The sequence below is a fragment of the Anolis sagrei genome, chromosome 13, assembly GCF_037176765.1.
Source record: "Anolis sagrei isolate rAnoSag1 chromosome 13, rAnoSag1.mat, whole genome shotgun sequence".
In the NCBI taxonomy this organism is placed as follows: domain Eukaryota; kingdom Metazoa; phylum Chordata; class Lepidosauria; order Squamata; family Dactyloidae; genus Anolis; species Anolis sagrei.
In genome coordinates, this window is record NC_090033.1 from 2359036 (window position 1) to 2380991 (window position 21956).

General features: G+C 45.2%; 1 protein-coding gene across 1 annotated transcript; it reads left to right on the plus strand.

Moving 5' to 3' along the window:
* Positions 1-1159: 1159 nt before the first annotated feature.
* On the plus strand, positions 1160-21607 carry LOC132764853 (solute carrier family 2, facilitated glucose transporter member 7-like). The gene is made up of 12 exons (XM_067472970.1): positions 1160-2003; positions 4283-4378; positions 4547-4704; positions 5208-5332; positions 7766-7918; positions 11630-11755; positions 14131-14318; positions 14407-14517; positions 15342-15443; positions 15572-15650; positions 19620-19747; positions 21334-21607. The coding sequence occupies exons 1-12, from the start codon at positions 1953-1955 to the stop codon at positions 21526-21528; spliced, it is 1512 nt and encodes a 503-aa protein (XP_067329071.1). The 5' UTR covers positions 1160-1952; the 3' UTR covers positions 21529-21607.
* The last annotated feature ends 349 nt before the right edge of the window (positions 21608-21956 follow it).

Here is a 21956-nt window from a genome sequence, read left to right on the forward strand (position 1 = left end):
TTTCAGGCATCAGCATCCTGGGTACCCATCATGCACAGATCTTCCAATAGCCAAGCAAAGCAATAATGTGACCCACAGGTTCTTGTGAAATGCTGATTATGCTTGAAATTTCTCTCTGAGTGATACGACGATTGTCCTGAATTAATCTGTCAACCTTTGGCTTCAAATTCGGTGGTTGCTGTCACAGGACGTCCAACTCTTAGTTTGTCACACAAGTCATGTGCTCCCACCTCAGCATCTTTAAACTTACTTGCCCAACGACACACAGTACTCACATCAACACAATCCCCATAAACAGCTTGCATTCTCTGATGAATTTCCTTTGAGGTGACACCTTTTGCTGTCAAGAATTCAATGACTGTATGTTGCTTAAGTCGCATTGACCGACCATCTGCGCAGGGTTCCATACTTCGTACTTTAACAACACAACCGTTCAATGCTCAGGCTGTAGAGGAGAGTCTACTAAACAAGCCAGTACCTGCCGCATACCAGTACTGCCATCTGTTGAGGAGTTACGAAGGTGGAGGCGTTACTTTTCATTCAACCTTCGAATGTTCCTCACATTATCTTTTATCTGGTGGTTTGGTAGAAAGCCAGTTTGTTCCTCTTTTAGCCAATCTTTTCGCAGTTTCAATGGCTTCCACCTTTCCCAAAATAGCTTTCAGTTCATTGCAGAAATGTTTTTTTCCTGGGTCCTGCATATGTCTCCAATAGGCTTGGGCGATCAAGAAAAAAATTGGTTCTAAACTCGTTTCGTTTCTAGGGTGCGCTAGCGTTTTGAAATTCTGAGGCCTTCCGAAATTTAAGATTTCGAAATTTCAAAATTTCCGAAATTTTGTAAATTACGAATCGATTCGTTAATGGCGGACGCGATTGCGCAATATGCTAAAAAAACCTCCAAATGGGACAGGGGGAACTTCTATTATATTATTATTATATTATATTGCTGTATATTATATTATAATATTATTATATAATATTATTGTATATTATATTATTATATTATTATTATATTATATATTATTATAATAATATAATATAATATATATATAATATAATATAATAATTTATTATATTATATTATATTATATATTATTATATATTATTATATTATAATATACAATTATAATATAATAATAATATAGTAATATAATATATAATATAATATACAATACTATAATATAATAGTATTATAATAATATAATATAAGAAAGAGGAGGGAAGCAGCAGAGCAAAGTGGGGTAAATGCGAGATTGTAAAACTTGCACCAGACATACGAAAATAATTACAAAATAATTACGAAGTAATTACGAAATAATTACGAAAATTGGAAAAAATTGTTTCGATTCTTAATTACTCCTCACACTATTCCTGCATGGCTCGATATTGGATCGTAAGCTAATTTAAATACGAATCAATAACGAATTACGAAATTAACGAACTGGATTGCCCAAGCCTAGTCTCCAGGCTTGGTGCCTCCTCCCAACTGTCAACAAACAGGTTCTTCTCTGGAACCCTCCTTCCGACTTCCCTCATTGGTCGTTGCAAAGGTCTGAACCTTCCGACGGATGTCCTTCAGAAAGCCTGGTTGGAATTGTCTTCTTGATCCTTTCACCAAAAGGAAAGAACAGCAGCCAGCCAGGGTTTGCCTTCGTATCCCCGTATCTCCTGGATCTGGAGGGGACCACCCTTTGAGATAGGGCTGGTCCTCACAAGGTGGACAAGCTTAAATGCTGTGCCGACTTTTCGTCCCTTGACTATATATAGATTCACCATCCTATTGCCAGATCCCAAAGGGACAGGATGATGGGCTAGACAGATTGCCGTTGGTTTGGGGAGCAACGGGGTCGTCCAAAAAGCCACCAGAGTTACCAACGGATACGTCCACCAGCTTCTTCCTCCACAATTGAGTCTCACTTCTATCAAATCCGTTCATTAATTAATTAGAAACCATGAGTCTAGAGAGCAGCACCGACACAATGAAGTCCGCAAAGAGGAAAGAGGTGAGGTTGGAGGCCCCATTGGGATAACCGAGAACCTTCTGAATTTCTTGTTGTTTTCTCGACTCTGAAAGTAGGGCCTAGGACAGTGGTTCTCAACCTGGGGTCCCCAGATGTTTTTGGCCTACAACCCCCAGAAATCTCAGAAAATGTATCAGCTGTTAGGATTTCTGGGAGTTGTAGGCCAAAAACATCTGGGGACCCCAGGTTGAGAACCACTGGCCTAGGAGAACATCTATAGCTAGGGCCCAGTTTGAAAGGGCTTCTTAGCAAGCATTGATTTGTGGTGTGGTGTCCTCAAAGTCATTGATCACTATGCGTAAGGGGTTAGTCGTAGGTCTCTGTTCTCCCCAAAACACCATCTCGTTCATTATTAGCCTCACAAATACATCAATCTATTTCATGTTCCCAAAAATTGATCAAAAAGGGATTTCACATCTTAAGAATCACAAGGAAGGGTGGTGGACACGCCTTCTTTGGTGGTCCTTACTAAGCAAAGCTTGGGTGGACATCTTTCCAAGTTCTAGTGTGCTCCTGTAGAGCAAGACTAGCTCATTTACCCAGCATTGCCTGGGTGTCATTGGGACTGCTGCCCACCTGCTTTCTCCCTTGTCCAGCACTGAGAAGGCCTACTTTCCCCCTTCTCCAGCTCTTAAAAGGCCTACTTTTACCCATCTCCAACTATTGAAGACACACTGTCTCCTTTCTTCAGCTTTTGAAGGCCTACTGTCTGCTTTCTACAGATGCTGAAACCTCCTTTCACCCTTCTCCAGATGTTGAACACCTACTTTCACCCTTCTCCAGCTTTTGAAGGCCTATTTTCTCCAGGTGTTGAAGGCCTACTGTCTCCTCCAACTGTTGAAAGACTACTTTCACCCCCTCCAGCTGTTGAAGGCCTACTTTCACTCTTCTCCAGATGTTGAAGGCCTTCTTTCTCCAGTTGTTGTATGCCTACTTTCACCCTTCTCCAGCTTTTGAAGGCCTACTTTCTCCAGGCGTTGAAGGCCTACTTTCACTCTTCTTCAGATGTTGAAGGCCTACTGTCTCCCTTATCCAACTGTTGAAAGACTACTTTCACCCCCCTCCAGCTGATGAAGGCCTACTTTCTCCAGTTGTGGTAGGCCCACTTTCATCCTTCTCCAACTTTTTAGGGCCTACTTTCTCAAGATGTTGAAGACCCACTTTCACACTTCTCCAGATGTGGAAGCTGCCTTTCACCCTTGTCCAGATGTTCAAGGCCTACTTTCACTTTTCTCCAGATGTTGAAGGCCGTCTTTCTCCAGTTGTTGTATGCTTACTTTCACCCTTCTCCAGCTTTTGAAGGCCTACTTTCTCCAGGCGTTGAAGGCCTACTTTCACCCTTCTCCAGATGTTGGAGGCCTACTGTCTCCCTTATCCAACTGTTGAAAGACTACTTTCACCCCCCTCCAGCCAATGGTCTACTTTCTCCAGTTGTGGTAGGCCCACTTTCGCCCTTCTCCAACTTTTTAAGGCCTACTTTCTCCAGATGTGGAAGGCCTACTTTCACCCTTCTCCAGTTGTTGGAGGCCTACTGTCTCCCTTATCCAACTGTTGAAAGACTACTTTCACGCCCCTCCAGCCAATGAAGGCCTACTTTCTCCAGTTGTGGTAGGCCCACTTTCACCATTCTCCAACTTTTTAAGGCCTACTTTCTCCAGATGTTGAAGGCCCACTTTCACCCTTCTCCAACTTTTTAAGGCCTACTTTCTCCAGATGTTGAAGGCCTACTTTCACCCTTCTCCAGATGTTGGAGGCCTACTGTCTCCCTTATCCAACTGTTGAAAGACTACTTTCACCCCCCTCCAGCCAATGAAGGCCTACTTTCTCCAGTTATGGTAGGGCCACTTTCGCCCTTCTCCAACTTGTTAAGGCCTACTTTCTCCAGATGTTGAGGGCCTACTTTCACACTTCTCTAGATGTTGAAAGCCTACTTTCACTCTTCTCCAGATGCTGAAGGCCTTCTTTCTCCAGGCTTTGAAGGCCTACTTTCTCCCTTCTCCGGCTCTGAGAAAGGTCCATCTCAAAAATATCTTCATAGCAACGTGGCTCTCTCTGTGGCTCTTTTCTGCCTTCCTCCCTTCTTCCCCACATACACAAGTCACCTCTCATTCCCAGTGACATCACAGAGGGCCACTTCATCTAGCAACATCTTTTGGATATATATAGATAAACAAATAAATAGAGATGGGGTGGCTCTTGGGGTCCCTCCCAACACTAGGATGCCATGCCAGCCACCATACTTCTGCTGCTTCCTTCCATAGAAGCTGACAAGAGGTCTACTGTTCGCCATCTCCGCTGCTTCCCTTGGAAGCTTTCAGACTGGATATGCCCTCTGGTTGGTGCACAACTCGTCGGCGGTAAGCTTTTAACTTAACACATTGTTGTCTCCTCCACCTTACTGATGCTCTCCAGATGCATCTGACTACAAGTGCTATCACCCTCAGCCAGCAAGGTTGTGGGTTAAGCGTGTGATGGGAAAGGCGTTCCCCTTCTGACCTTTTGATTCATGCACGCTTCTCTTGCAGGTTCTGCTCGACTTTCCCAACTCGACGTTTGAGAGGACACCGACACCGACGATCCCGAAATACAGGCAAAGGCTATTGAAGATGTCCACCATGATATACACAATCGGAGGCATCCTTGGAGCCATTTTGATTGGCTACCTGGTGGATACGTGGGGCAGGTGAAGGACCTAAATCTAGGGAAGGGAGGGGAAACATGGTCAGAAACCTTCCATTTTTGGTGTGATGTTGTTAGGTGTCTTGTGTCCAAATTTGGTGTCAATTCGACCAGTGGTTTTTGAGTTCTGTGAATACCACAAACGAACATTCCATTTTTATTTATATAGATGCTGTGGTTTCATATTATCTTAATGTTTTTAATTGTATTGTAATTGTATCTTATGGTCTTGGGTACCGCCCCGAGTCACCTGCGGGTTGAGAGGGAGGGTATATAAAAGTAGTAAATAAATAACTAAAATATAAAAATTGCAACCAAGTGAAACCTTTAAAGGCCAGAGTGAAAACTTGGAGAGACTCCTGTACCTTTAAGGTATGGCTTCCCACACAGTCAATTAACCATAATTAAAGGTACAGGAGCCCTCTCCAGTTTTTGTTCTCCTCATGCTCCTCTCCATCCAATGCCGTCTCCAGGTTGCCACCGTTATCTTTCTCACTGTCTTTTTAGAAAAAGAGCCTTGGTGGTCGCTAACTACGTCAACATCTTTGCTTCCTTCTTCGTGGTTTTATCCAGATTAACAAAAGAGTTGAAATTTGCTATCTTTGCCCGTTTTGTTTTTGGGACAAGTGCAGGTAAGGAACAGCACTGCATTTGGGAATGTAACGAATACATATTTATTTCCTCTTTAGCTATTGAAAGCGTCGGCGCCAATTTCTATTGGCCATATTTCACCAAATCTTAGTAGCAGCAGCGTAACCCAGGACTAGTAGGCAAAAGTGATAAAAAGAACAAAAAAATTCTTTATGGTAAAATATAATACAAGAACAAGGTTTTCATAACACAAAGTTGCTTATACTTCCTTCTTTGCTTCCACGCTGGGCTCCTTTCTCATGCAGATAAACAGCTTCGCTCTCACTGAGCTTCCTCTTGATGAGGAGATATTGGAAAAATAGATATTTATTGATTGATTTATAAAATTGTATGTATTTTACAATGCTGAAATGCATAGGATTTTCAAGTTCTCTTTGTAAGAAACCCTAGCTGAAAAGCAAGCTGCGTCCAGCAATGTTATCTCTACATTCCAAGAGATAAGCCTGTCTGAGAAGCCCGTGCTAGGAGTAAGGAGCACTCCTGACATCTCCAAGTGGGCCCCTTGATTGATGACTGCAAAATGCCTGCTCTTCAGCTAGACACAGAGACATGTTTTTGCATGTTAGAAGATACAATTTGATGCTAAGGTGACGTAGAAATCACGATATTGTATGAAGATGTATGTTCTTTGTTTGCTTGAAGCTGGAAAACTATAAAAGGGCAGTCCGCACCTTGATCAAGGCTCTGGTTTGCTTTTGGGAAGTGAGTCCCACCAGAGTTGCCTGCTGGATAAATAAAAAGCCGTTCTTTTCTTATCTCCAGAAAGGATGTCTCTTGGTATTATCTCTCCCTTTCCTGAAGTCTTTCCCTGCCATTTCACTCTCACACTGAACTTACACAAAAGCTTCACACTGAGACCTCCTAACTCTGAGGCCTACCTCACACTGAGGCCTACTAACATTGAGATTTACTATATTGTCGAAGGCTTTCATGACCAGAATCATCATCATCATCATCATCATTATTTACAGTAAAATAATATGGCTGCACTATTTACAAGAACAAGTTGTTTATACTTCCTTCTTTGCTTCCACGCTGGGCTCCTTTCTCATGCAGATAAACAGCTTCGCTCTCACTGAGCTTCCTCTCACACCGAACTTACACAGAAGCTTCACACTGAGGCCTCCTAACTCTGAGGCCTACCTCACACTGAGGCCTACTAACATTGTGGTTTACTATATTGTCGAAGGCTTTCATGACCAGAATCATCATCATCATCATCATCATCATCATCATCATCATCATTATTTACAGTAAAATAATATGGCTGCACTATTTACAAGAACAAGTTGTTTATACTTCCTTCTTTGCTTCCACGCTGGGCTCCTTTCTCATGCAGATAAACAGCTTCACTCTCACTGAGCTTCCTCTCACACTGAACTTACACAGAAGCTTCACACTGAGGCCTCCTAACTCTGAGGCCTACCTCACACTGAGGCCTACTAACATTGCGGTTTACTATATTGTCGAAGGCTTTCATGACCAGAATCCTCCTCCTCCTCATCATCATCATCATCATCATTTACAGTAAAATAATATGGCTGCACTATTTACAAGAACAAGTTGTTTATACTTCCTTCTTTGCTTCCACGCTGGGCTCCTTTCTCATGCAGATAAACAGCTTCACTCTCACTGAGCTTCCTCTCACACTGAACTTACACAGAAGCTTCACACTGAGACCTCCTAACTCTGAGGCCTACCTCACACTGAGGCCTACTAACATTGAGGTTTACTATATTGTCGAAGGCTTTCATGACCAGAATCATCATCATCATCATCATCATCATTATTTACAGTAAAATAATATGGCTGCACTATTTACAAGAACAAGTTGTTTATACTTCCTTCTTTGCTTCCACGCTGGGCTCCTTTCTCATGCAGATAAACAGCTTTGCTCTCACTGAGCTTCCTCTCACACTAAACTTACACAGAAGCTTCATACTGAGACCACCTAACTCTGAGGCCTACCTCACACTGAGGCCTACTAACATTGAGGTTTACCATATTGTCGAAGGCTTTCATGACCAGAATCATCATCACCATCATCATCATCATCATCATCATCATCATCATCATCATCACTATCATCATTATTTGCAGTAAAATAATATGGCTGCACTATTTACAAGAACAAGGTTTCCATAACACAAACAAAGTTGTTTATAGTGGTAGTTAAAGGACACATTCCAAGGATTATTTCTCTGTATGATTTATTAAAATATTCCCATCCAAACCCAAGTAACGAAGGTGGAGGCATTACTTTTTATTCAACCCATTCAAAGGAGTTGGGAGTTGCACTCTAGCATTATGCCCACTCTTGTTCTCACCACTGCACCACCCTGCTTGTATTTTTTTTCCTGTGTGCACCCAGATTACACGTTGCCAATTTCCATTTTGGGTTCTTGTTCTGCTAGGCATCACGTTCTGCGTTGTTCCGTTGTATATTGTCGAAATCTCCCCGCCGCACAAGAGAGGGAGCCTCTTCATGATATCCATCCTGTGCCTTACGTTTGGCGCCTTTATAGCTCAGCTGATCAGCTTTCGTGAATCCTTGAACATCGTGACAGGTAATGGAGAACATCACCTACTTGATGTACCTCTAGATCTGTTGGACGTCGACCATTGAGTTGCACTGGATGACCTAGAGAATTCCTAAAAAGATGTAAAACATATAATTTTAATATTGTATTATTATTATATTTCATTACATTGTAATATTATAACTATTATATTTATGTTTATATTATATTATATTATGTTATATTATTATATTATTAGCATAGCACTGAAGACAAGGTGGAACTGTCTTCTTGGTCCCCTCTCTCTTCATTCTTGCCCAGAGCAGCAGTTGGTGCTGAGGGGAGAGGATCCAAGCTGTTGACATAGTCAGGAGATAAGGTGGAACTGTCTTCCTGGTCCCCTCTCTCCTCATTCTGGCCCAGAGCAGCAGTCGGTGCTGAGGGGAGAGGTTCCAAGCTGATGTCATAGTCAGGAGATAAGGTGGAACTGTCTTCCTGGTCCCCTCTCTCCTCACTCTGGCCCAGAGCAGCAGTTGGTGCTAGGGGGAGGGGTCCCCAGCTGATGTCATATGCAGGAGACAAAATGGAACTGTCCCCTGGCCTCCACTCTGGCCCAGAGCAGTAGTTGGTGCTGAGGGGAGGAGCGCCCAACTGATGACAAAGTCAGGAGACAAGGTGGAACTGTCTTCCTGGTCCCCTCTCTCTTCACTCTGGCCCAGAGCAGTAGTTGGTGCTGAGGGGAGGAGTGCCCAACTGATGACAAAGTCAGCAGACAAGGTGGAACTGTCTTCCTGGTCCCCTCTCTCTTCACTCTGGCCCAGAGCAGCAGTTGGTGCTGAGGGGAGGAGCTCCCAACTGATGGCAAAGTCAGGAGACAAGGTGGAAATGCCTTCCTGGTCCCCTCTCTCTTCATTCTGGTCCAGAGCAGCAGTTGGTGCCGAGGGGAGAGGTTTTAAGCTGATGACATAGTCAGGAGACAAGATGGAACTGTCTTCCTGGTCCTCTCTCTCTTCACTCTGGCCCAGAGCAGCAGTTGGTGCTAGGGGGAGGGGTCCCCGGCTGATGTCATATGCAGGAGACAAAATGGAACTGTCCCCTGGCCTCCACTCTGGCCCAGAGCAGTAGTTGGTGCTGAGGGGAGGAGCGCCCAACTCATGACAAAGTCAGGAGACAAGGTGGAACTGTCTTCCTGGTCCCCTCTCTCTTCACTCTGACCCAGAGCAGCAGTTGGTGCTGAGGGGAGGGCTCCCAATTGATGTCATAGTCAGGAGACAAGGTGGAAATGTCTTCCTGGTCCCCCCTCTCTTCACTCTGGCCCAGAACAGCAGTTGGTGCTGAGGGGAGGAGCCCCCAACTGATGGCAAAGTCAGGAGACAAGGTGGAACAGTCTTCCTGGTCCCCTCTCTCTTCATTCTTGCCCAGAGCAGCAGTGGGTGCTGAGGGGAGAGGTTCCAAGCTGATGATATAGTCAGGAGACAAGGTGGAACTGTCTTCCTGGTCCCCTCTCTCTTCATTCTGGCCCAGAGCAGCAGTTGGTGCTGAGGGGAGAGGTTCCAAGCTGATGACATAGTCAGGAGACAAGGTGGAAATGTCTTCCTGGTCCCCTCTCTTCACTCTGGCCCAGAGCAGCAGTTGGTGCTGAGGGGAGTGGCTCCCAACTGATGACATAGTCAGGAGACAAGGTGGAACTGTCTTCCTGGTTGCCTCTCTCTTCACTCTGGCCCAGAGCAGCAGTTGGTGTTAAGGGGAGGAGCTCCCAACTGATGGCAAAGTCAGGAGACAAGGTGAAAATGTCTTCCTGGTCCCCTCTCTCTTCATTCTGGCCCAGAGCAGCAGTGGGTGCTGAGGGGAGAGGTTCCAAGCTGATGATATAGTCAGGAGACAAGGTGGCACTGTCTTCCTGGTCCCCTCTCTCTTCACTCTGGCCCAGAGCAGTAGTTGGTGCTGAGGGGAGGAGTGCCCAACTGATGACAAAGTCAGGAGACAAGGTGGAACTGTCTTCCTGGTCCCCTCTCTCTTCACTCTGGCCCAGAGCGGCAGTTGGTGCTGAGGGGAGAGGTTTCAAGCTGTTGACATAGTCAGGAGACAAGGTGGAAATGCCTTCCTGGTCCCCTCTCTCTTCATTCTGGTCCAGAGCAGCAGTTGGTGCCGAGGGGAGAGGTTTCAAGCTGATGACATAGTCAGGAGACAAGGTGGAACTGTCTTCCTGGTCCCCCCTCTCTTCACTCTGACCCAGAGCAGCAGTTGGTGCTGAGGGGAGGAGCTCCCAACTGATGGCAAAGTCAGGAGACAAGGTGGAAATGCCTTCCTGGTCCCCTCTCTCTTCATTCTGGTCCAGAGCAGTAGGTGGTGCTGAGGGGAGGAGCTCCCAACTGATGACAAAGTCAGGAGACAAGGTGGAAATGCCTTCCTGGTCCCCTCTCTCTTCATTCTGGTCCAGAGCAGTAGGTGGTGCTGAGGGGAGGAGCTCCCAACTGATGGCAAAGTCAGGAGACAAGGTGGAAATGCCTTCCTGGTCCCCTCTCTCTTCATTCTGGTCCAGAGCAGCAGTGGGTGCTGAGGGGAGAGGTTCCAAGCTGATGATATAGTTAGGAGACAAGGTGGAACTGTCTTCCTGGTCCCCTCTCTCTTCACTCTGGCCCAGAGCAGCAGTTGGTGCTAAGGGGAGGAGCTCCCAACTGATGGCAAAGTCAGGAGACAAGGTGGAACTGTCTTCCTGGTCCCCTCTCTCTTCATTCTTGCCCAGAGCAGCAGTTGGTGCTGAGGGGAGAGGTTCCAAGCTGATGACATAGTCAGGAGACAAGGTGGAAATGTCTTCCTGGTCCCCTCTCTCTTCACTCTGGCCCAGAGCAGCAGTTGGTGCTGAGGGGAGAGGTTCCAAGCTGATGACATAGTCAGGAGACAAGGTGGAACTGTCTTCCTGGTCCCCTCTCTCTTCATTCTGGCCCAGAGCAGCAGTTGGTGCTGAGGGGAGGAGCTCCCAACTGATGGCAAAGTCAGGAGACAAGGTGGAACTGTCTTCCTGGTCCCCTCTCTCTTCACTCTGGCCCAGAGCAGCAGTTGGTGCTGAGGGGAGGAACTCTCAACTGATGGCAAAGTCAGGAGACAAGGTGAAAATGTCTTCCTGGTCCCCTCTCTCTTCACTCTATCTCTTTCCCATGTAATCTCTCAGACCTACGGAGCTGATTATTTGCTCTAATCTTTCAACTAAGATTTTTGCTTCTTTTCGTAACATCAGGTCCTTTCCCTTGAGAGTTTTCTGTTTCACTTCATTCTTCTTCACTCGACCCCTTATCTAATGACGTTGTTTCCGGCTCCTGTGTCTGCCCTTGGAGTTTGGCAGTGTTTGAGCCAATTTCATTTCCCTGGCCCGACTCTTCAACACTTTGAACCTGGCTGATGTCGTAGATGGACACTGATGGAGTACTTCCTCATTTTTGCACACTGTTGGAAAGTTTTATGGCGTCGTAAATTAGTTAAATTAGCCTCCCTGCATAAGTGGTACCTAAACTTCCTACTTGACAGATGCAAGTTTCTTTTGGGCTGCAAAAGTCGACAGTAAGCTAGACAAATGGCCGGAAACTCACTCCGACAGGGCTGGCTTCGAACTCATGACCTCTTGGTCAGTAGTGATTTTAATGCAGCTGACCCCCAACCAGCTGTGCCACAACTCACTAAAAAGCCAAAAGATTTGCTTAGTGAATGCATCCTTTCCCCCCATAACCAGTCAGGTGCTCATATCCCAGTCTTCTTTCACAGGTGCAGCCTTTTACATGAGTCTCACTGGGATTGTGGCTATATGTAACATCATAATGTGGCATTACGTGCCGGAGAGTCCAAGGTTTCTGTTCATTCAGCAGGAGGATGAAAGTGCAGCACGGGAAGGTAGAGTGAGTGACTCTGAATTACCTCTGGGTATCTGAATAACCTGCCATGACCAGATCCCATCTGATCCTAGAAGCTAAGAAGGGTCAGATTGGGTAGAACTCAGATGGGAGACCTTGAACAAATGCCAAGTGCCGGGGGGGGGGGGGGGGGCTTCAGAGGAAGGAACTGGCAAAACCAGCAATGAACATTCCTTAACACCTATCTTTTATTGAAATTCACATTTCAGTTATAGAGGTGGCACTGATTGGTGGTTCCTTTCTCCGAATGTGCAATATAGATGTCCCTCCCTCTGTATGTGCAATTCAACCTGCAGATCCCTCACTCCAAATGTGCAATTTAACCCACAGGTTCCCTCCCTGTGGAGGAACCCGCAGGTCTCCCCTCCATATGTGCAATTCAACCTGCAGGTCCCTCCCTCCAAATGCGCAATTCAACCCACAGGTCCCTCCTTCCAAATGAACAATCCAATCTGCAGGTCCCTCCCTCCAAATGTGCAATTCAACCTGCAGGTCTCTCTCTCCAAATGAACAATTCAACCTGCAAGTCCCTTGCTCTGAATGTGCAATTCAACCTGCAGTTCCCTCACTCTGAATGTGCAATTTAATCCACAGGTCCCTCTGAACGCGAAATTCAACTCACAGGACTCCCCTCCATATGTGCAATTCAACCTGCAGGTCTCGCTCTCCAAATGAACAATTTAACCTGCAGGTCCCTCCCTCCGAATGTGCAATTCAACCCATAGGTCCCTCCTTCCAAATTAACAATCCAATTTGCAGATCCCTCCCTCCGAATGTGCAATTCAAACTGCAGGTCTCTCTCTCCAAATGAACAATTCAACCTGCAGGTCCCTTGCTCTGAATGTGCAAATCAACCTGCAAGTCCCTCCCTCCAAATGCGCAATTCAACCTGAAAACCAGGTTGAATTGCACGTTCAATCTGCAATCAGTGCCAGTTATAGAGCTGGCAGTGATTGCTGGTCCCTCTCTCCGAATGTGCAGTTCAACATAAAGATCCCTCCCTCCAAATGTCCAATTCAACCTGCAGGTCCCTCTCTCTGTATATGCAATTCAACCTGCAGACCCCTTGCTCCAAATGTGCAATTCAACCTGGTTTGCAGATCCCTCGCTCCGAATGTGAAATTCAATCTGCAGTTCCCTCCCTTGAAATGTGTAATTCAACCCGCAAGTCTCTCTCTCCGAATGTGCAATTCAACCTGTAGTTCCCTCCCTTGAAATGTATAATTCAATCTGCAGGTCCCTCCCTCCGAATGTGCAATTCAAACTGCAGAGCAGGTCTAATTGCACATTAAATCTGCAGTCAGTGCCACTTATAGAGCTGGCACTGATTGCTGGTCATTCTCTCCGTATGTGCAGTTCAACATAAAGGTCCCTCTCTCCGAATGTACAATTCAACCTGCAGGTCCCTCTCTCTGTATGTGCAAATCAACCTGCAGATCCCTTGCTCCAAATGTGAAATTCAACCTGTAGTTCCTTCTCTCTCCAAATGTCCAATTCAACCCACAGGTCCCTCCCTTGAAATGGGCAATTCAACCCGCAGGTCCCTCCCTCCAAATGTGCAATACAACTTGCAGGTTCCTTCCTCTGAATGTGTAATTCAACCTGAAGATCCCTCCCTCAGAATTTGCAATTCAACCTGCAGTTCCCTCGCTCTGATTGTGCAATTCAACCTGCAGTTCCCTTGAATGGGCAATTTAACCTGCAGTTCCCTTGCTCTGAATGTGCAATTCAACCTGCAGATCCCTTGCTCCAAATTTGCAATTCAACCTGCAGTTCCCTCGCTCTGAATGTGCAATTCACCTCACAGGTCCTTCCCTCCAAATAAACAATTCAACGCACAGGTCCCTTCCTCTGAATGTACAATCCAATCTGCAGCTCCCTCACTCCAAATGTGCACTGGTCCCTCGCTCTGAATGTTCGAACCCACAGGTCCCTCCCTCCAAATGTGAAATTCAACCCGCAGGTCCCTTCCTCTAAATGTACAATCCAATCTGTAGGTCCCTCGCTCCGAATGTGCAATTCAACCCACAGGTCCCTCGCTCTGAATGTGAAATTCAACCCGCAGTTCCCTTCCTCCGAATGTACAATCCAATCTGTAGGTCCCTCGCTCCGAAAGTGCAGTTCAACCCACAGGTCCCTCGCTCTGAATGTGAAATTCAACCCGCAGTTCCCTTCCTCCGAATGTACAATCCAATCTGCAGGTCCCTTGCTCTGAATGTGCAATTCAACCCACAGGTCCCTTTCCCTGGGCATGCAATGCAATTTGCAGATCTCTCACTTTGAATTTACAGGTCCTTGACTCTGAATGTTCACTTCCACATTCCTCTGCCTCTCCATCCCTCCTCTTCCCCGCAGCCCTGAAGAAGCTGAGAGGCGAGAGTAATTTGGAGGAAGAATTGGAAGAGATGCGCGTGGAGAGCATCTGTGAAAGGGACAAAAAGCACCTGAATGCGGTTAAGCTCCTAAGCTGCCGAGACCTCCAGAAACCCCTTCTCAGCGCAGTCTTGTTAATGATGGGGAATCAATTAACTGGGATCAATGGGGTGAGTGAGGCGTCCCAGTGAAATGGACCCCGCAGTTAAAAAGCTAAACACAAATTACTAAACTCAAATTACTGTGTTCTCATCCCAGGTGTATGTCTATGCAGAAAGAGTCTACACGAACATGCGTTTCGAAGGCCGCCATATCCGTTTCTCACTCATAGTGGTGAACGTCATTATGCACGTGGCACTCATAATAATGGTAACCCCCTCCCACTTTGTTCTCACCTCCTCTCTCCCCAATCCTAGATCCAGGACATTCTGGAATTGTTGGTTTTTGTGGGGCATGCTGACTCTTTTTATATACCGTATATACCCGAGTATAAGCCGAACCGAATATAAGCCGAGACACCTAATTTTATCACCAAAAACTGGGAAAACGTATTGACTTCCAACATAATAACAGGCAAACGTCCAATGCCTAGATAAACAATGCAGAGCAAAATATAGATCTATAATTATATATACTAATTTCACATATGCATTTCCCCCTGAGGGGAAATTCATTCATGTATATAGCTAGATACAGATATATAGGTACAAAGGGATTGCAAATGCCTATATATCTTTAAGAGAGATTAACAAGTATTTCTGGGGATAAGATTAATTGATATTCCTGACTTGCAAGGGCTACTCTCCCCCTTCTTTCCCTTTTCAAAATGCTCCAGCCTGGGAGGAGAAGCAGAGCAGAAGCAGAAAAGAAAACACACTGTTTAGGGAGGGGAAGAGGAGAGAAGAATATATCATATATTGCAAGCAATGTTCTTCAGGCTCCGCTGCCCAGCTTGGCCCCAATGTAAGCCGTGGGAGGCTTTTTCAGCTCATAAAAAGGTCTGAAAAACTCAGCTTATCTTGGAGTATATACGGTATTTCTCCAATATATTTCCCACATTGGTGTTGGGTAATCTTTTGGCACATTACGATGGCCAACCTTGAATGCGCGCCTTCGGAGCTGGGCTTTCAACAGAAGTCTCCAGCCTCCCTCTTTCTTTCCTTTCCCCATCTTTCTTTCTTGCTGTCCTCCAGACGAATTTCATCGATTACATGGGACGGCGGTTTCTGCTTCTCCTTGGCTTCATGGTTTGTAGCATAACTTGCATCATACTCGCTGTGACCCTCGAATTTCAGGTTTGTTGTTTACCCCCCGTTGCACCCTTGTTACCAAGGAATTTCAGGGGTCAGAGGACCCATAGTTTTGAAGAAGAGGGCACCTTGCTGTCTTATCTATGCCTCTCTAAAGCCAACTTTCTCCACAGGCACAATACATGTCAGTCATGCCTTATTTCAGCTCGTTTGTGATCATCATCTTCCTCATTGGGCACATGATTGGGCCAGGTGGGTGATCTGGTACCGTATATCCTTACGGCAGCGTTTTTCAACCTGGGGGTCGGGGCCCCTGGAGGGGTCGCAAGGGGGTCTCAGAGGGGTCGTCAAAGACCATCAGAAAACGCAGTATTTTCTGTTAGTCATGGGGGTTCTATGTGTGAAGTTTGGCCCAATTCTAGGGGAGGGCAGTTTCTGAGACTCCAAGCAGGGAGGGGAGAGCAGGCATGCTCAGTGCATGGAAGCGTGGTGCTCACATGCTTGTGAGGAAGAGCGTGTGAGGCTGGAAGGAGGCTCACACCAGCGGGTCCCTTCAATGCATGGCGGTTCTGTGTGGGAAGCCTGGCCCAATTCTAGGGGAGGGCAGTTTCTGAGACTGATAGCAGGGAGGGGAGAGCAGGCGCGCTCAGTGCAAGGCAGTGTGGTGCACACATGCTGGTGAGGGAGAGCGTGTGAGGCTGGAAGGAGGCTCACACCAACTAGTCCCTTCAATGCATGGTGGTTCTGTGTGGGAAGCTTGGCCCAATTCTAGGGGAGGGCGGTTTCTGAAACTGAAATCAGGGAGGGGAGAGCAGGCATGCTCATTACATGGTAGCATGGTGTGCACATGCTGGTGAGGGAGAGCGTGTGAGGCTGGAAGGAGGCTCACACCAGTGAGTCCCTTCAATACATGGTGGTTCTGTGTGGGAAGTTTGGCCCAATTCTAGGGGAGGGCAGTTTCTGAGAATGAAAGCAGGGAGGGGAGAGCAGGCATTACATGGCAGCGTGGTGAACACATGCTGGTGAGGGAGAGCGTGTGAGGCTGGAAGGAGGCTCACACCAACGAGTCCCTTCAATGCATGGCAGTTCTATGTGGGAAGTTTGGCCCAATTCTATTGTTGGTGGCGTTCAGAATGCTCTTTGATTGTAGGTGAACTATAAATCCCAGCAACTACAACTCCCAAATGTCAAGGTTGATTTCCCCCAAACTTCATCTGTGTTCATATTTGGGCATATTGAGTATTCGTGCCAAGTTTGGTCCGGAACTATCAATGTTTGAGTCCACAGTGCTCTCTGAATGTAGGTGAACTACAACTCCCAAACTCAATGTCAATGTCCCACCAAACCCTTCCAGTACTTTTTGTTGGTCATGGGAGTTTCTGTGTGGCAAGTGTGGTTCAATTCCATCATTGGTGGAGCTCAGAATGCTCTCTGGATGTAGGTGAACTATCTGGATGTAGGTGAACTACAACTCCCAAACTCAAGGTCAATACCCCACCAAACCCAGTATTTTCTGTTGGTCATGGGAGTTTCTGTGTGGCAAGTGTGGTCCAATTCCATCATTGGTGGAGTTCAGAATGCTCTCTGGATGTAGGTGAACTATCTGGATGTAGGTGAACTACAATTCCTAAACTCAATGTCAATGCCCCACCAAACCCTTCCAGAATTTTCTGTTGGTCATGGGAGTTTCTGTGTGGCAAGTGTGGTTCAATTCCATCATTGGTGGAGTTCAGAATGTTCTCTGGATGTTGGTGAACTATCTGGATGTAGGTGAATTACAACTCCCAAACTCACAGTCAATGCCCACCAAACCCTTCCAGTATTTTCTGTTGGTCATGGGAGTTTCTGTGTGGCAAGTGTGGTTCAATTCCATCATTGGTGGAGTTCAGAATGCTCCACCAATGCCCTAAAGTCTCCATGGAGCACACTTTGAGGACAGCTAACCTAAAATACTCCTAGAGTTATCCTTTCTTGGAATTTGCTAACTCCTCCAGAAAAACTCTGGCATGCCCTAGAATCACATAAAGGAGGACATAGAGAATTCTTACAGATTTTGCTGGAGGAGGTGTAGGTGAAACTATAGATATCACTTCCATAAGTTGGACTTTCATAGGTTGGACTTTGGTTAGACCACGTTACCTGGAGTAGTGTGTCCAATTCTTGGCACCACAATTGAAGGGAGATATTGACAATCTGGAATGTGTCCAGAGGAGGGAGACTCAAATGGTCAAGGGTCTGGAGAACAAGCCCTATGAGGAGCGGCTTAAAGAGCTGGGCATGTATAGCCTGAAAGTAGAGAAGGCTGAGAGGAGACATGATGAGGCCCGTGTATAAATATGTGAGAGGAAGTCGCAGGGAGGAGGAGGGGGCAAGCTTGTTTTCTGCTTCCCTGGAGACTAGGACATGGAACAATGGCTTCAAACTACCTGAACATGAGGAAGAACTTCCTGACAGTGAGAGCTGTTCAGCAGTGGAACTCTCTGCCCTAGAGTGTGGTGGAGGCTCCTTCTTTGTAGGCTTTTATGTCAGAGTGAAAAAAATCGGGGGCTATGCGTAGCGGATGAGGTTACTAGATCACACAGACACAAAACATGACACTGCAGTCTTCCAGTTTCAAAATAACACAAAGTTTACTCAGTACTTCTACACACGTCTATTCTAAGCGGGCTTACATCAGGAACTACAAAGCACAGCTTCAGTACAGTTTCGGAACATTTGCTTATCAGGCTCTCTGGCTGTAAGCCGGATACTCCCTATTTCTTCCCAGCCAGAGAAACTCGTTATCTAACTTCTGTCAAGGTCTCTTCTCTCTCTGCCTCTCTGTCTCTTACAACAACAATTCCAACACACAATTGAACATATCTGAACATACCTGAATCCATCTTGAATACATATCAATCCATTCTTAATTATCTAGAAACACACTGAAAAAACATACATATATACCTTCAATAATCCTGACACGGAACAATGGCTTCAAACTACAAGAAAGGAGATTCCATCTAAACATGAGGAAGAACTTCCTGGCTGTGGGAGCTGTTCAGCAGTGGAACTCTCTGCCCTGGAATGTGGTGGAGGCTCCTTCTTTGGAGGCTTTTAAACAGAGGCTGGATGGACATCTATTAGAGGTGCTTTGAATGCAATTTTCCTGCTTCTTGGCAGAATGGGGTTGGACTGGATGGCCCAGGAGGTCTCTTCAAACTCTACGATTCTATGATTCTATGTATATACTAGGCTTGTTTGATCAAGAAAAAAAATGGTTCTAAACTCGCTTCGTTTCCAGGGGGCGCCAGCGTTTCAAATTTCTGAGGACTTCCGAAATTTAAGATTTCAAAATTTCGAAATTTACGAAATTTCGTTAATTACGAATCGATTCGTTAATGGCAGACGCGATTGCGCAATGCGCTAAAAACACCTCCAAACGGGACAGGGGGAACTTCTGAAATTGAGGATGAAATTAAAATACATTAAGTTAGTAAAAATACAAATTAAAATCACTTAAAATTAATAAAATTAATAAAATAATAAAATAATAAATTAATAAATTAATAAAATAATAAAATAATAAAATAATAAAATAATAAAATAATAAAATAATAAAATAATAAAATAATAAAATAATAATAAAATAATAAAATAATAAAATAATAAAATAATAAAATAATAATAAAATAAGTAATAAGATAATAAAATATCTCCAGGAGGAGGAGGAGGATGGGGAGGAGGAGGATGGGGAGGAAAGGCAATGCTGGTACCTTTTCTCTCCTTCTTTCCCGTCTTAATAATTACGAAATAATTATGAAATAATTACGAAAATTTGGAAAAATTGTTTCGATTCTTAATTACTCTTCATACTATTCCTGCATGGCTCGATATTGGATCGTAAGCTAATTTAAATACGAATTAATAACGACTTTAGAAACTAACGAACACGATCAAACAAGCCTAGTATATACTCTAAAGATCAGACCTTCTGGTGCCCCGAATTGAACTCACTTCAGTGCACTTTCCTGCCGTTTTTGGCGCGGCCTTCAAGGGCAGCCCCACACAGAACCACTGCGGTAGTCTAGCCAACAGATTATTAGGAGCATAGGCCACTGAAGGCAGTTCATCCCAGATGTTAATGGGATCACCCCAGGTACAAAGCAGGGGTTTCCCTTCCTTAGGTTGTGAAATCTGCCAATCAAAGCCTTTGACCTTGGAAACCTTTTCTCCCTACAGGTCCCCTCCCCTTCTTGCTCACCGGAGAACTCTTCCTCCAGTCTTCCCGGGGCACAGCCTACATGCTTTCAGGGTTTATGAACTGGTTGACCAGGACACTTGTGTCAGTCATCTTCATCTTCCTGGAGGTGAGGCCAAGTCATCCTTTGCGGGCGAGCTTTGTCCTATTGGAAAAATTAACATTGGACGTTGGACTATGGGACCTGTGACTTGGCTGTTTGTGGGATTAACATAACTCAAAAACCACTGGACGAATTGACACCAAATTTGGACACAATAACACCTATCAGGCCAACGAGTGACCATCACTCATAAAAACACTGAAAAACACATCAGAAAAAAACTTAAAAAGCCAAAAAATATTTTTTTTACAAAGCATGCGCAAAATCACATATATACACAAACACACATATATAAACATGTACACAAATATATACACACAGACATATACACATACAAAACACATATAGACAGACTGGGCCACAGCAGTGCGTGGCAGGGGATGGCTAGTATCTATATAAGTTAAAATGTAATGTTCATTCGTGGGATTAACATAACTCAAAAACCACAGCTAATGAAGTACAGCTGAAGCATTTACCACAGAATCCCCTATAAACACTGCTACCCATTAGTGACAATGCCAAAAACCGCCACTAGGTGGCATTCTGAAACCTTCGACAATACATCAAACATTTACTGTTAATAAGTCAGCACTTACAAAGCTGATTTTCCTTCTTTAATGAAGTACAGCTGAAGCATTTGCCACAGAGTCCCCTGTAAACACTGCTACCTATTAGTGACAATGCCAAAAACAGCCACTAGGTGGCATTAAGACCCCTTCAACAATTCATCAAACATTTACTGATAATAAGTCAGCACTTACAAAGCAGATTTTCCTTCTTTAATGAAATACAGCTGAAGCATTTGCTGCAGAGTCCACTGTAAACACTGCTAACAATTAGTGTGCCAAAAACAGACACTAGGTGGCATTCTGAAACCTTCAACAATACATCAAACATTTACTGTTAATAAGTCAGCACTTACAAAGCTGATTTTCCTTCTTTAATGAAGTACAGCTGACGCATTTGCCACAGAGTCCCCTGTAAACACTGCTACCCATTAGTGACAATGCCAAAAACCGCCACTAGGTGGCATTCTGAAACCTTCAACAATACATCAAACATTTACTGTTAATAAGTCAGCACTTACAAAGCTGATTTTCCTTCTTTAATGAAGTACAGCTGAAGCATTTGCCACAGAGTCCCCTGTAAACACTGCTACCCATTAGTGACAATGCCAAAAACAGCCACTAGGTGGCATTCTGAAACCTTCGACAATACATCAAACATTTACTGTTAATAAATCAGCACTTACAAAGCTGATTTTCCTTCTTTAATGAAGTACAGCTGAAGCATTTACTGCAGAGTCCGCTGTAAACACTGCTACCAGTTTATGACAATGCCAAAAACAGCCACTAGGTGGCATTCTGAAACCTTCGACAATACATCAAACATTTACTGATAATAGGTCAGCACTTACAAAGCTGATTTTCCTTCTTTAATGAAGTACAGCTGAAGCATTTGCCACAGAGTCCCCTGTAAACACTGCTACCCATTAGTGACAATGCCAAAAAAAGCCACTAGGTGGCATTCAGAAACCTTTTACCCTTGCCAAAACACGGAGGTTAACTTCCCTGCTTCTCTTCCTTCTCCAGCCGGAAATTGGACCTTACAGCTTAGTCCTCTTCTGGCCATTCTGTGTCGGCATCTTTATCTACGTTTTCAAGAAAGTCCCAGAAACCAAAGGCAGGACCTTTGTGGAGATCTGGAAGGGCACCGGCTCCCCGAAGCGCATGCAGAAGAAATCGTCGCGCAAGAAAGACAAGTCGCAACCAAAGAGGGTCAAATAGGAACCCCTCCAAATTCTGCGCAAATTTTGGACTGCACCCCCTTGCAAATTTACCGTCTTATTAAATGACCAAATGCAAACCGAGTGACGTGGAATGACTACACTATCCTCATGGTCCTCCCTTGCCCCAATTTGTCCCCAAGTGTTTGGAACTATAACGCCTAGTATCCTTGGCCATAGGATGCTAGGTGTTGCAGCGACTCTGTTATGGTACTTACTTAGGTGATTCCTCGTTGTCTGAGTGTGATGGCCTTCCAAGTGTACTGTTTTGGCAGTGACTGTAGAGCCCCATTCCTGACCCACAGATTCTCCATCTGTTTCCAGGTGGTGAAGTCGAGCACCCCCCCCCCCCCAAAAAGGGGATAGTAACTTATAGTTCTGCCAAGGGCAAGGGCACCAGACTGCGCAGTAGTCTGGGTGCCCACAGGG

Bases quoted from the DNA above. Each gene is read 5' to 3' on its own strand.
- LOC132764853 (XM_067472970.1), top strand. From the start codon at position 1,953: ATGAGTCTAGAGAGCAGCACCGACACAATGAAGTCCGCAAAGAGGAAA. The intron at 4,379-4,546 runs GTAAGCTTTTAA...CTTCTCTTGCAG, and splicing joins TGGTGCACAACTCGTCGGCG to GTTCTGCTCGACTTTCCCAA. The intron at 5,333-7,765 runs GTAAGGAACAGC...TTGTTCTGCTAG, and splicing joins TGTTTTTGGGACAAGTGCAG to GCATCACGTTCTGCGTTGTT.